At 38.1% G+C, this 12,810-nt stretch overlaps 2 protein-coding genes across 2 annotated transcripts; both read right to left on the bottom strand.

Moving 5' to 3' along the window:
* Window positions 1–1,309: 1,309 nt before the first annotated feature.
* Window positions 1,310–2,438, bottom strand: LOC130998464 (uncharacterized). The gene is made up of 3 exons (XM_057923884.1): window positions 2,312–2,438; window positions 1,892–2,169; window positions 1,310–1,768 (listed from the first exon to the last, which is right to left on the bottom strand). The coding sequence occupies exons 1-3, from the start codon at window positions 2,436–2,438 to the stop codon at window positions 1,310–1,312; spliced, it is 864 nt and encodes a 287-aa protein (XP_057779867.1).
* An 8,028-nt stretch (window positions 2,439–10,466) lies between these two features.
* On the bottom strand, window positions 10,467–11,254 carry LOC130996727 (40S ribosomal protein S17-2-like). The gene has a single exon (XM_057922024.1). The coding sequence runs from the start codon at window positions 11,087–11,089 to the stop codon at window positions 10,655–10,657; it is 435 nt and encodes a 144-aa protein (XP_057778007.1). The 5' UTR covers window positions 11,090–11,254; the 3' UTR covers window positions 10,467–10,654.
* Window positions 11,255–12,810: the final 1,556 nt, after the last annotated feature.

The raw sequence follows: 12,810 nt of genomic DNA, 5'->3' as shown, positions 1-12,810 counted from the left end.
GGGAAACACCTTAAGCAGGAAAAAGAGTGCTCGTCTAACAAAGACAAGAACAACTCTGGCTAAGGGCGAAAGTAGGACTTTTTTAGAAACTTCGGCTGAACCATTGTCCCTAGAAAGCCCCGGCCCCTGGAAACTAGACAAACAGAGGACAAGAAAAAACAGCATAAAGACGGAAAACCAAACAAAAAAGCAGAGAAACAAACAAATAAACACATGGCTGATAAAACAGACCATGTGGAACGAGGCAACCCAAAGAAAACGCCAAAAGAGGGGCAGGGCCCAGCGCACTGGGAACCTTGAAAAACCTCAGCCTCGCGTTCCAAACCCGACCGCGCCGCTATGCCACACGACAGAAACAACGAATCACATCATCGTGAACCAGGCTAGAGATCTCCGGGATGTCCGCATTCCACCATCCATCGTACTGCATAGAGGAAGCCAAAAAGTCTGCAACCCTATTACCTTCTCTATAAATATGCGAAACCTAAATACTAAGGCCAGGAAGAAGCTCAAGAATCTTAGCCGAACGGTTTTTATACCGCCAAAGAACATGCGCTAACGAGCTTGAAGAAAATTGACCACAAATATTGAGTCGGATTCAACCTAAATATTGTTCTAATGCCGCTGAAAAGCACCTTCCAAACTCGTAATAAGAGCAAGCAACTCCACTTCAAAAGCGTTACCAGGACCGTGAGAAAAATGAAAGAAACATAGGACCACATTGGCAGCTGTTCTAAACACACCCCCATAGTGCATGGCCGCCAGCTCCCCTCTCACCGAACCAACGATGTTAAGCTTAATCCAAGGACACACCAGACGATGCCAAATCACCTCAATAGTAGTTATAGGTCGACGCGGAACACCAGTAACCCCCACGGACCTAAGAATCAAGAGCTCATCGACTGAATTAGATATAGAGCCAATGTTAAACTGAGAAGCTTCCTTAATGGCGACCTTGATGAGAGAAAATAGATAATGATGCGACGCGAGCATATCCTCAAAAAACCACCTTATTGCACACATTCGAGATCCCCCAAATCGTAGCCATGAATGCCATGCACCAAAGGTTCTTAAGCTGAGCGCTGCCACCATAAAGCATGGCGAACTTAATTAAGTCCCTCTTATTAGAAACATGGGCAAGAGAACATCTGAACCAGCTAAAAACTCCATTCCAGATGTGAGCCGTGAAGGAACACTACCAAAAGAGATGATCTATCGTTTCCATATCCTCCTTGCAAAGGCAGCACATATTCAGACCAATCGCACCTTGTCTCTGAAGAATATCTTGAGTCGGCAACCTGTCCCACAACTAACGCCAAAGAACCAAAGTATGGCGAACAGGGATATGACTTGCCCAAATCCAAGAGCCCCAATCCACCAAATTGTCACTAGCTAGAAGATGGCGCCTAGCCGAAGTAGCAGTGACCAAACCAAAATCATTGTGAACCCAAGCTCTAGAGTCTATCGATTGACTAATAGGGGTAGTAATAATATCATAAGCAATCTCCGGGTAAGGCTCCGTGAAACCCATGGTCAGATGCCAAACTCCCTCGACTAAATAATCAACCACAGTGTGCATGAGGTATGGATGAATATAGGCCGGAAACTTCAGATGGTCCATGATTTTGTAACCCATCCAATTGTCCAGCCAATATAAAACCGAGGAGACATTTCCCATGGAGCAGAAGGAGTCATCTCTCAAAGTTTCAATCGTACTGCGAACGCCTTTCCAAACAGTAGAAGAGGCCCAACGAGAACGAGGATGCAACTGCAGGGTGAGGTAACGATGCCAGAAAAGAGAAAAAACCCAGTGAAGAAGAGTGCATGATCAGCCAACCGAGCCGTAACATATAGCTCTCATTAATAGTAGAAAAAGAATGGACGTTCAAACCCCTGCAAACTTAGGCTTGCAAACTTTCGTCCAGCTGACCGACGAGTGAGAGCGTCTAGCATCTCCAGTCCAAATGAAGTTGCGACAAGCCTTGTCCAACTCATTGAGTTGCCTAGTCGGCCAGCGATAGACAAGCATGCTATGAGTGGCAGCACTGTGAACCACAGAGGAGACCAAGCACATACGCCCAGCCATCGAGAGATGATGACCTTTCCAACGAGTAAAATTCCCCATAATGTGATCCTTAATACCCATAAGGCACGTCGCGAAAGCTTTACCTGCAAAAATAGGGACGCCCAAATAGATGAAATGAGCAGTGGTCTGAGAGAAACCAATGAATATTTAGGAGCTGGATACGAAGCCCGCAAGAAACACCCTTACAAAGGAAAACCGAGGACTTTCCTCTATTACAAAACTGACCAGAGACACTACCATAGATATCCAAAATAGAGTCAATCGCGATGCTGTTACGCGCAGTGGCCCTACAGAAAAGGAGCACATCATCCGCATAAAGGAGATGCGAAGAAAATAAATCCCTACTCGACATTCTCATACACGCCAGATAGCCATCATTAATGGCAGAAGTGATCATGAATAAAAGCCGTCGTGAAGGTCCTGGCGGCAAAAGCTAAAGGAGATCACCTCCACCTGATCCGACGAGTGAAGAACCTAAGCAGTCGTAGAAGAAGCCGAGAAAATTCAAATATTAGAGGACATGGAGTGATGAACATTTTAATGGACCAGAACCATATTCAGCGAATGCTAAAGTGACGCCGGAACATTATCAAAATTAGTTTTAGGTTAAAAAAGGGCCAAAATGATTGGTTTGTAATCGAAGCAATAGCGACGAAGTAAATTTTGAGCCGTGGATCCCACGAATATTCCATGATAAGCAATTCATGAAAACAGAACCGGTTCATTCTCCTCCAAAGAAGGATCTTCCTCATCCACCATCTCCAACCACCTTTGGGAGACAACGTTATTCATAGCAGAAAGAGCCTAGGAATTATTCCTAGTTATGGCAAAAGGCTGCACTGTCACTCTATCACGAATAACTTTTTCAATCTTCTCCGGAAAAGAACCCCGCGACACATTCTCTAACTTATTAGAGTCATGAGCAGAAAGCCGAACCTCCACAGAATGCTTGTGAGAAACACTACCAGTGACCTTGGAAGCATCATAACCAATAACAATATTTCCACTCGAGGAAGATCTTTGGAAATGAACATAATTATATCTATTAGTGTCAGCCTGTTCCGAAAGGAGATTACAAGGTCCCGACTGAGAAACACGGGCAATCGTCTTCAGATGGGGAGAATCACACTGCAAGGACGACGTGCGGCCCTGGCAGGAATAATAGGAGGGCTCCCTCCATGTGTTTGAGGAAAATCCGAAGATAGTTTTAAACCAACCGCAATATTCTTAGGCAACGGCTTAGTAAGAGGCTTCCCACAAGATAGGTTACGCTGCATCGAACCTTCATTAACACCATGTTTATCACTCTGATCCATCTATAGGGGAGGCGTTGCAAATTCTGAAGACCCGTCGTGTGCTTGCTGAAAGGTTTGAGAGGAATTTACCATAGAGATCGGTATAGCAGCTAAGTCCGAAACAACCATGGCACTAATATGATTACGGCTTTCCATCTTAGCTGGAATATAAGTAACAATATGATTACAGCTTTCCATCTTAGCGTCCGTCAGTTGAGATGATTGAAACTCCACCAGAGGTTTTGAAACACAAGAAATTCCCTGCCCACCAACTGTATGAGAAAAGTCCTCAGACGGCTTTGTTGAAAAGATTAGAGCATTTTCATCCAGATGGGTGGACATATCACGCACAACCTCATTTTCAGGGATGATATCCATATCATCATCCCACAGAGATTCATTAGAAAAGACCCAAAAAATGTTCTTCGATTGATTTTGCCGTTGAACTGTCGCCAGTTGCTTTGATTATTAGGCTTGTGACCTTAAGCTAAGGAAAAACTGGTGTCCTGGTTCGATCGTTCTTCTTGTTTGGAAACATCATTCTCTTCTTGAGTTTTCCTGCAAGCATTAGTCGCATGTCCCATGATTTTGCAAACATTGTAGAAATAGGGTAAATTCTCATATCCAAATTCAACAACGAACCTACTATTGCCACACTTGACTTCCAAAGAATTAGAAATATGTCCTGTAACATCTAACTCAACCAGCGCCCGAGCAAAATGGCCCACCGTAGCACCGATAGAGATGTCGTGAATGGTTATCGGAACTCCAACATGTCGAGCCACTCCAACAATAACTTCCGAGTGCCAAAATTCATGAGAAAGATGAAAGATACGGAGCCAAACCTGTGCCAAAGTGGAAGTGACATTACAGGGATCAAAAAACGGAGTCCAGGCTTGAAGACGAAAAATCCCTTTGCGAAGGCGCCAATAAACCCGAGCATTCGCATAAGCAAAATCCGCCGCATCCGAGAACTCAAAAGAAAAATATCCTTTACCAAGAGGTATTTAACCTGATTTGGGGCAAGATGATTTAAGCATGAACACATAAACTCGAGAGGTCTAATTGGGCTTAAGAATTGCATGAATATGTTCTCGACACACTAGGTTTGATTTAAAAGGGTTTGAGCAACTTGATTAATTAACTGATCACTAATTGATTAAGGGTTTTTGACCACAAAGTATCCTTTGGGCACAAGGCGAAATGAATTTCAGCCTCCAAAGAGTACAACTGGTGTTGGAGTCGTGACTTTTGGTTAAGTCCATATAAGAGGTCGAATTGGGTCTTTCTAAATCTTAATGCATTCTGGGCATGCATAACCCTTTCAAGCGATAGGCCATCATAGGGATGGCTTATGGACAAAATAGATAAACCCATTAACTGATAGTTTCTAGGGCTTATACACTGAAAGAAAAGATTGGGCATGGGGCTGTAGCGTGCATGACGCGTGATAATGGGACGTCATTGTCTTATGCCTATAACCGATTGATATATGCATGTGGTGAAAATGTTCGCACTTATGACCAAGTGAAGTTAATGTTTAACAAGTCAAGTCCAAGTCAGGTTTGTTTTGTCATTTGACCAGTTCACGTTTGTTATTTCAGTTTAGTTTTCATTATTCGTTTGCCCACGAGTGTAGCCAAAGCAGGATACCAAAATCAACCCCTTTTTAGTGACACATTGACCGAAGGAATTACAATCAGTTCTTTGTGAATTCGACCTTGGACTTTGTACTAATTAGTATAGTTATGGATACAGGACTTTTATTTGCACGAAGCTAAATGACGACTTCGTCAACGATCCTAAGGTTTCGTCGCCCAAATGCAACAATAGGAAAATGTTGGCAATGGTGGCAACCAAATGTGTGAAAGAATATGCCTTAGGATAGTTAAAAAAAATAGAGTATTTTACTATCACTACTAGAAAAACGCTCATAGATAACGGATTTTTTTCGTTATCTATGAGCAAAAAAACCGTTGTGTATAGTGGTGTTATCTATGATATATGTCATACACAACGGTTTAAAAACCGTTATCTATGAAGGGAAAAGATAACAGTACAACCACACATACATAACGGTTATAAAACCGTTATCTATATTGATTATACATAACGGTTTTCGACTGTTATGTATTGTAATTTATCCGTTATCTATTCCATAATATATTTTTTTTTCATATTATAGTTAACAGTTTTTTATACTTTTTATAACGGTTTTCGACTGTTATGTATTAGAATTAATCTGTTATGTATTATATAATATTTCTTTTTTCTCATATTATAGATAACAGTTTTTTATACTTTTTATAACGGTTTAAACTGTTATCTTTGTAAGACATAGATAACGGTTTTGTATGTATTAGATGACAGTTTTTCGCATATTTTTTTATTTATTCTTAATTTTTCCTTTTATGTATATCTAAAAATCAATAAAAAAATTCAAATAATAAAATAACATTGACAAGATAATATTAGCATATATAACATAGCATCCAACAATTCGAGCTACACAAGTTGCCTGTTAATACATGTTTCACATACATTTCTGTCTAACAATTCTCCCACCATACAAGTACCAGCTTCTTAATTTCACCCAATTTTATACAATTTTATACAAACTACATCACCAGGGACAAGAATAGCAGCATCTTTTCCATGGACTTATCATGGAACCTTCTATTCCAAACTCTTCTAGTCTCTTCAGCGCTGCCCGGTTCAAGAACCTACAGTTACACCAAAACACTTTTGCAACAAATGGCTCACTGCTGCACTTAATAGTAGCACTACTCCCTGCATTAATTATTTCTTTCCTTTTTTTTCACAAGAGTATAAGATCTTCCAGGAAAGAGATGAGAGAAAAAGCAGATGATAGAGAAGCAGCCAACAAATAGATCTGAGATGATAGCTGCAATGATGGAGATGAAAGTGATGCTTCCATTGAAATATAAACATGCGTAAGAGTTTCACCTGGTAATTGAAATAGAAGCATGCACTGAGCAATTAACTACATAAGGTTCAAGCTAGCCATGAACACCTACACTTATTTCACAAGCCATATTGCCATTCATATGTTAATGCCTTTTCCAGATATTAGTGGCAATCTAGTTGTTAGGAGTTCGGGCCTCTACATTTTTTGAAAGCCAGTTGTCTCAAACATATGGCAGCATGCAAGACATAGATGGATACATGAAGTATAAGGCACATTTAATCTAAAAAGCAAACAACAAAAAAGAGATTGGGCACGAAAATCACCTTAGCCCAACTGCCGCACTCATTTGGCTAAGTTCCTTGCCCATTTCATCACTGAAATCTGAGTTCCCACCTGCTCTAATCCCCTAGCAAACAAACAATATAGACGCCAAGCAATTAATGAATAATTATATTACTTCAGTCTGTTCAGAGCTTCAAGCCCATCACATGCAAGCAACACTAAAGTCTTAAATTGAAATTGCAAGCAAGCTCATCCATCAAAGTCAACAACTGACTCTTAAGTCTAACTAGTGTCATAGTAGCAAAATGTTGGAAGCATCACAAAGTTAGTATCAACTATCAACTAGATGTATTTCCATACTATTCATGCTTAAAAACAGACATGAAACAATCTACTTTGGAGTTCAATGATTAAACATGCTTAAAAACACAACCCTGTGAACATTGAATATATGGGCATCAATCAAGACATTTTGTGTTATTAGTATAATGGCTGAAAAAAGAGAGAATAGGGGCATTGAATAAATTTCAAATATCACATGTGCAATAATAGATAGCCAAGATTGTGTTATTAGTATAATGGCTGAAAAAAGAGAGAATTTTTAGTCCACCCAAAACACAATGTCATCAAATTTCATACAATTAGCAATAAATTAGAATGAGCTCGGTTTCTAAGTGTGGCAAGATGTTTTAAGAAAGACAACTAAAGAGGCCACCACCATTTATCTAACCCTTTCCCACCTTTAATTCCAAATGCTATTGTTAAATGTTTAATATCCTCCCATATAACTTGAAGAAGCAACAAGTGTTAAATTTGATCTTTCGCTATTAATAAGACGGATAATAAACTTTGGTACATCATTTTCACGAACTGAAATATCTGGGTTTGACTACACTATCATAATACAAATGAAAGTCAACACAACCTTCATGGGACTATGGGAGAAATTTCACTACATAGATTGTGTACTACAGGTGAATTGTGAATATCGAATTGCACAATAGCCAATAGAAGTAAAAAATAGAAGCAATTTCTGAATAGGAGCTAGAACAGAACATACAAAAGAAAGTATTTGGACAGGCTTAGCAGCGCAGCTAAAGCTCACTTAACAATAAGTTGATGAATCAGGTCCGTCGAAATCTCACCAAAAGTGAAGCCAAGAGTGCTAATGAGTGCCTTGTTGCATATCACGATCGAAACAGATGAAACCACTGAAAGACTCAACGCTCTAATCGTCCCCAGCTGATACTTCTTGCCTTCACTCATCTTCACACTCCACTATCTGATCCCAATTTCTCAATATCTACTCATCAAACACACAAATTTCCAGTCACGCGTCCGCGAAACTAATCACCAAAAGAGAAAACAAAGCAACATTCACATACCTCATTAGTTGTTACCTGAAAGCAAAGCAGTGTTCAATATTCTCAATTCAGAATAACCAAGAAAACAAAGCAACATTCACATACTTCTTTTCAGAAATCAAACACACAAAGCAACATTCACATACTTCTTTCCAGAAAACAAAGCAACATTCACATACTTCTTTTCAGAAAGCAGTGTTCAATATTTTCAATTCAGAATAACCAAGAACAAAAAGATGAGATGAACTGAAACAAGAAAAAAAAAACTAGCGAAAATTCAAGCCATAAATCCCTAAAATTCGAGTCCAAAATGCCCTAAAATTTGCTACCTAATGCACTCTTCAATTTCATTTAGTTGTTACCTGAAGAATGAGGGCGACTGTTGTCGGAGTCAGAGGCCAGGGGTAGTGGTGGTGCGATTGGAGCGGTGGTGGGCGCTGAGCCGACGACGAAGGTTGCTCTGCCCAAATTCAAAAATTACGCAAAGATAGAAATACATATAGAAAATGGAGAGAGAGAGAGTATACCGTGGTGGTGGAAGCGAAAGAGAGGTGATGGGGATGGGGGGCGACGCCAGGCTGGAGAAGGTGGCGGCTAGCGGCTGCTTGCCGGAGACAAAGGCGGCACAGAGAGGAGGTAGAGAGAGGGAGAAGGGGCAAAACTCTTGTTCAACGCCCAATTATCAACCTCATCCGCTCTCGATTGCAAATCGGAGAATTAGGGCTTTCCCCCTTTCCTACCTCGATTATGTGGAGTTGAGAAGAGAACCGGCCGTAGAACACCATCGGCTCGTCGATCCTCGGACCACCAGCAACGATGGGCGGGCTCTAGGTCGCGTAGCTCGCCGGTCTCCCTGAGATGGCGACGGCTGGGTTGTACCGAACAGAGAAGAACTAGGGCTCGACCAATCGAACAGAGAAGAACTAGGGCGCGGGGCAGCAACTGAGGGTGGGCGGCGACGGGCCGGCGTGGGGCAGCGGCGCCGGCGACGGAGTCGAGAGGGGAGAGAGAGAGAGTCGAGAGACAGGGAGGAGACAGGGAGGACGAACAAACTAGGGCTTGTAGTTTTGGGGTTAATTTCTAAATTTTCTAAATAAAATCTATTCCTTTTTTTTCTTTTTCTTTTTTCTCTTTTTTCACTTTTAATATTCAATTTTTGGTATTTAGATTTCTAATTTAGATTTTATATAAGTGTTACTTAATGATAAAACAAAAAAAATGTTATGATTTTTTTATTTTTTAAAATCTATATCTAGGAATAAATTCAGATTTTAGGATAAACAATTTATTTGTTATTTTTAATATAATATAATATAATATTTAAAAAATTAATAAAAAAATTATACATAACAATTTTTATAGACGCTCATACATAACGGTTCAAAAACCGTTGTAAATGACTCTTATACATAACGGTTCTTTAACGTTATGAATAAACCGTTATAAAAGATGGTCATAGATAACGGTGGCACAACGGTTTTGTAATACCGTTATGTATGCAACTAATAGATAACGCAAAAACATAACGCATTTGTTCAAACCGTTATCTATGCATATAGACAACACTACATAGATAACGGATTTTTCCAAAACCGTTATCTATTCTTAAAAGTGCGCTCATACATAACAGTTTTTGAAAAAAATCGTTATCTATGCACTGTTATGTATGTAAACTTTTGTTCGTCCATAATATTATTGCCACTTTGTGGACGACACGAATTTAAAAAAAATGGTGAATATAGTTGATAATAGTGTGTATATGAGTTTTAAGAAAAATTGTGGATAATAATTGATAGTAGTTGGTAGTTATGAGTAGGGTTTGGACCCCACTATTATTATGGGTGGAGTTTGTGGACATTACTAATATAAATGCAAGGAACAATGATATTATAGACGGATCAAAAATGACAATAATATTGTGGACATAGAGAGTAGTTTTTTTGTATTTTTTATTTAAAATAATAAAATAAAAATTAGTACAAAACATTGTAACTATAATGTAGACAATTCAATAAAACTAATTTTTATTTATTTTAAAAAATAAACTAATATTTTTTTTATCTATTTAACTAATTTATAGCTAGCAATAATGTGACTACATAAATTAATTATTGAAGAAATGGTCGAAGCAATTGGTCACGTACCAAAAATTCTGAAACATGTAGAAGTTGGTTTGCCAAACAAATCGATTTACAGTGTCCATCACTCGCGTATGTTTTGCATGGGTTGTTTATGCATTCAAATTAAGAGGAAGAAACATGTACATCTAACTAACAAACAATTAAAAAACAAGTATGCCTTATTTTCATACATCACGGTTTGACGGATTCATGGCAACTAGTAATAGTATGCCACGGAAAATACATCTGCAGATGAATATCATAATTTTGATCAACTTTATATGATCATATTGCAATATCAAAATCTTAGAGAATATCATAATTTTGATCAACGTGCAATCATGCTGATGGCAAAGAACATAAATACACACACTAGAACTATAAAACTCATTACCACGACCAATTATACGAAATATGCTATAAATTTGAAATATGGTATCACATAAAAGGTACTCTCAAATTCACGCAGAATCTCAATCACCAAAAAAAAAACTTAATTTTTCATCAAAACCGGCAAAAATCCGCTTAAAAAAAATAATATAACTAAACTAAAAAAAAAATAAGAGGCCTCACATCTCTCAATATCTCCTGGCGGCGGAACGGCCGTAGTTGATCTGCGGCGCGACGGCGATAGCACCCTGATGCTGATCCACTCTGATCTCAATACCTGGCAGATCCTTCATGCCGAGCGACTCCAACATATCGACGGTATCCTGATCAACCTCGATCCTATCGACCTTGATCGCCGATTCATCGGGCACGTAGTCCATTCGGCGTTCCCGCTCCTCCTCCTGCAGCTTCAGCGAGATACCGCGGACGGGTCCTTTCTGGATCCGTTTCATCAGATGGGTCGAGAAACCGGCGATCTTGTTGCGGAGGCGTTTCGACGGGATTATGGCTACCTCTTCTAGAACCTTCTTGTTGGTGTGGAAGTCAAGGGTCATCTTCGGGTAGTGTCCCTCAATCACCTGCCGGGAGGACTTCTTCACTGTCTTCGTGCGGACGCGACCCATTGCGGCGGCGGAGCGGCGGAGATTTTGCTAGGGTTTTGGGGGACAGTCAATAGAAGCTTTTGGGGATTTTATAATTTGAGAGAGATTATCTGTCGTATAAACTTGAAAACTAATTTGAGATTGGGCCTCAGCCTCGACATCTTGAACTTGGGCCATAGTTTTTTATTTCTTAAGGTTTTTTTTTGTTTTCTTAATCATAACTCATAAGGGTTTATTCTCTCAAAAAAAAATCATAAGGGTGTTTATCGGAATTACATACGTTTGTTTAGTGGGATTGAATATAATAAAAAAATATTTTAAAATATAAATTATTAATTATTTATAGTTTTTAGATTAAAAATTAATGTCTGTATTACATTTATCAATTTATTGAATAAATTTATCATACTGGGTCTGAATCTCTTGAGGGGGTGATTTTTTATTTTTAAATTCATCATTTTTCAAATCAAATTGATCATGTTACACATATAATTCAATATATTTTCATTATTAGTAAGTCCTATTTTAATATAAATTTGTAGCCTAACCATGCCCTATGCTTGATTTACACTTTCTTAAATATTTAAAAATAATATTAATAACAAAAATTGTGATTATTTCCCATTATAAATCATTAGAAATCACACGAGTCTCACCTCAAAAGAATAAAAGAAATCATACGAGTCTAATTTCGACTAAAACAAATGGAGTTACAAACTTACAAAGTAGTGTTTCTAACAAAAGTTATGACTATTTAACTAAAGTATTTTAGGGTATAAAAGAATAGAATATTTCAACCAACACTCCAAAACTTATGAATTAGTATGCACTCGTGTGAGATGCATGGTTACAATATATTTTGGAGTGGATTTTAAAAAAGACCATTTTAGAATAGTAAAATTAAAAATTGTTCAGTAATATAAAAAATAATTTAAAAATTGATCACACTTACAATTTTACCTTTCAAATGAAACATTTAAAAATTGAGCATTAAAGTCGAATTCACAACCAAAACTATTCTTAGTTGTAAATTCTAGCTTTAAAACTCGAAATCATAACTGAATAGCTAGTGTTGGTCATGATTTAAGGTTTAAAAACTCGAATTCACGTCCAACACTATTTTTAATTGTGAATTCAAGCTTTAAAACTTTAATTTACGACCAACATTAGTTATTCAGTTCTGAATTCGAATTTTAAAACTTGATTAATTCACAACTAAAACTAGTGATAGTCGTGAATTCGAGTTTTAAAACTAGAATTCATAACTAAATAGCAAGCTTTGGTTGTCAATTGGAGTTTTAAAACTTGAATTCGAATTCACAACCAACACAATACAAATGGTTATGCGTTTTCGTGTTTATACAAATGCATTTTTGTATGCTAAGTTATGCAAAAAAAAAATTGACCGGGTGGGGGGTGGGGTTGGGTGGTGAGAAATATTAGATCGATCACAAAATGCAATGTATTTTCGTATACAATGTTATGCATTTTTGTATGTAATGTTATGCATTTTCGTTTGAAAACTTATGTATCGAAAACATGTTAGCTTCAGAAAATTTTAAAAAAAACCAACCAAAAATAAATAATTTTTTTTTAATATCCAAATTTTTTATTTCTATTTTACCCCTGCGTGAATTTTGCCTATGAATGCCTTGGAGACCATTCGCCACGTGTCACAATCCTGGTGCACCACATGGATAAATGTGTGGTCAAGAATTAGTACTACATACTACCTAATACTT

Source organism: Salvia miltiorrhiza, chromosome 8 (assembly GCF_028751815.1).
Source record: "Salvia miltiorrhiza cultivar Shanhuang (shh) chromosome 8, IMPLAD_Smil_shh, whole genome shotgun sequence".
NCBI classification, from domain to species: Eukaryota; Viridiplantae; Streptophyta; class Magnoliopsida; order Lamiales; family Lamiaceae; genus Salvia; species Salvia miltiorrhiza.
This window is presented reverse-complemented; position numbering and strand designations above follow the sequence as displayed.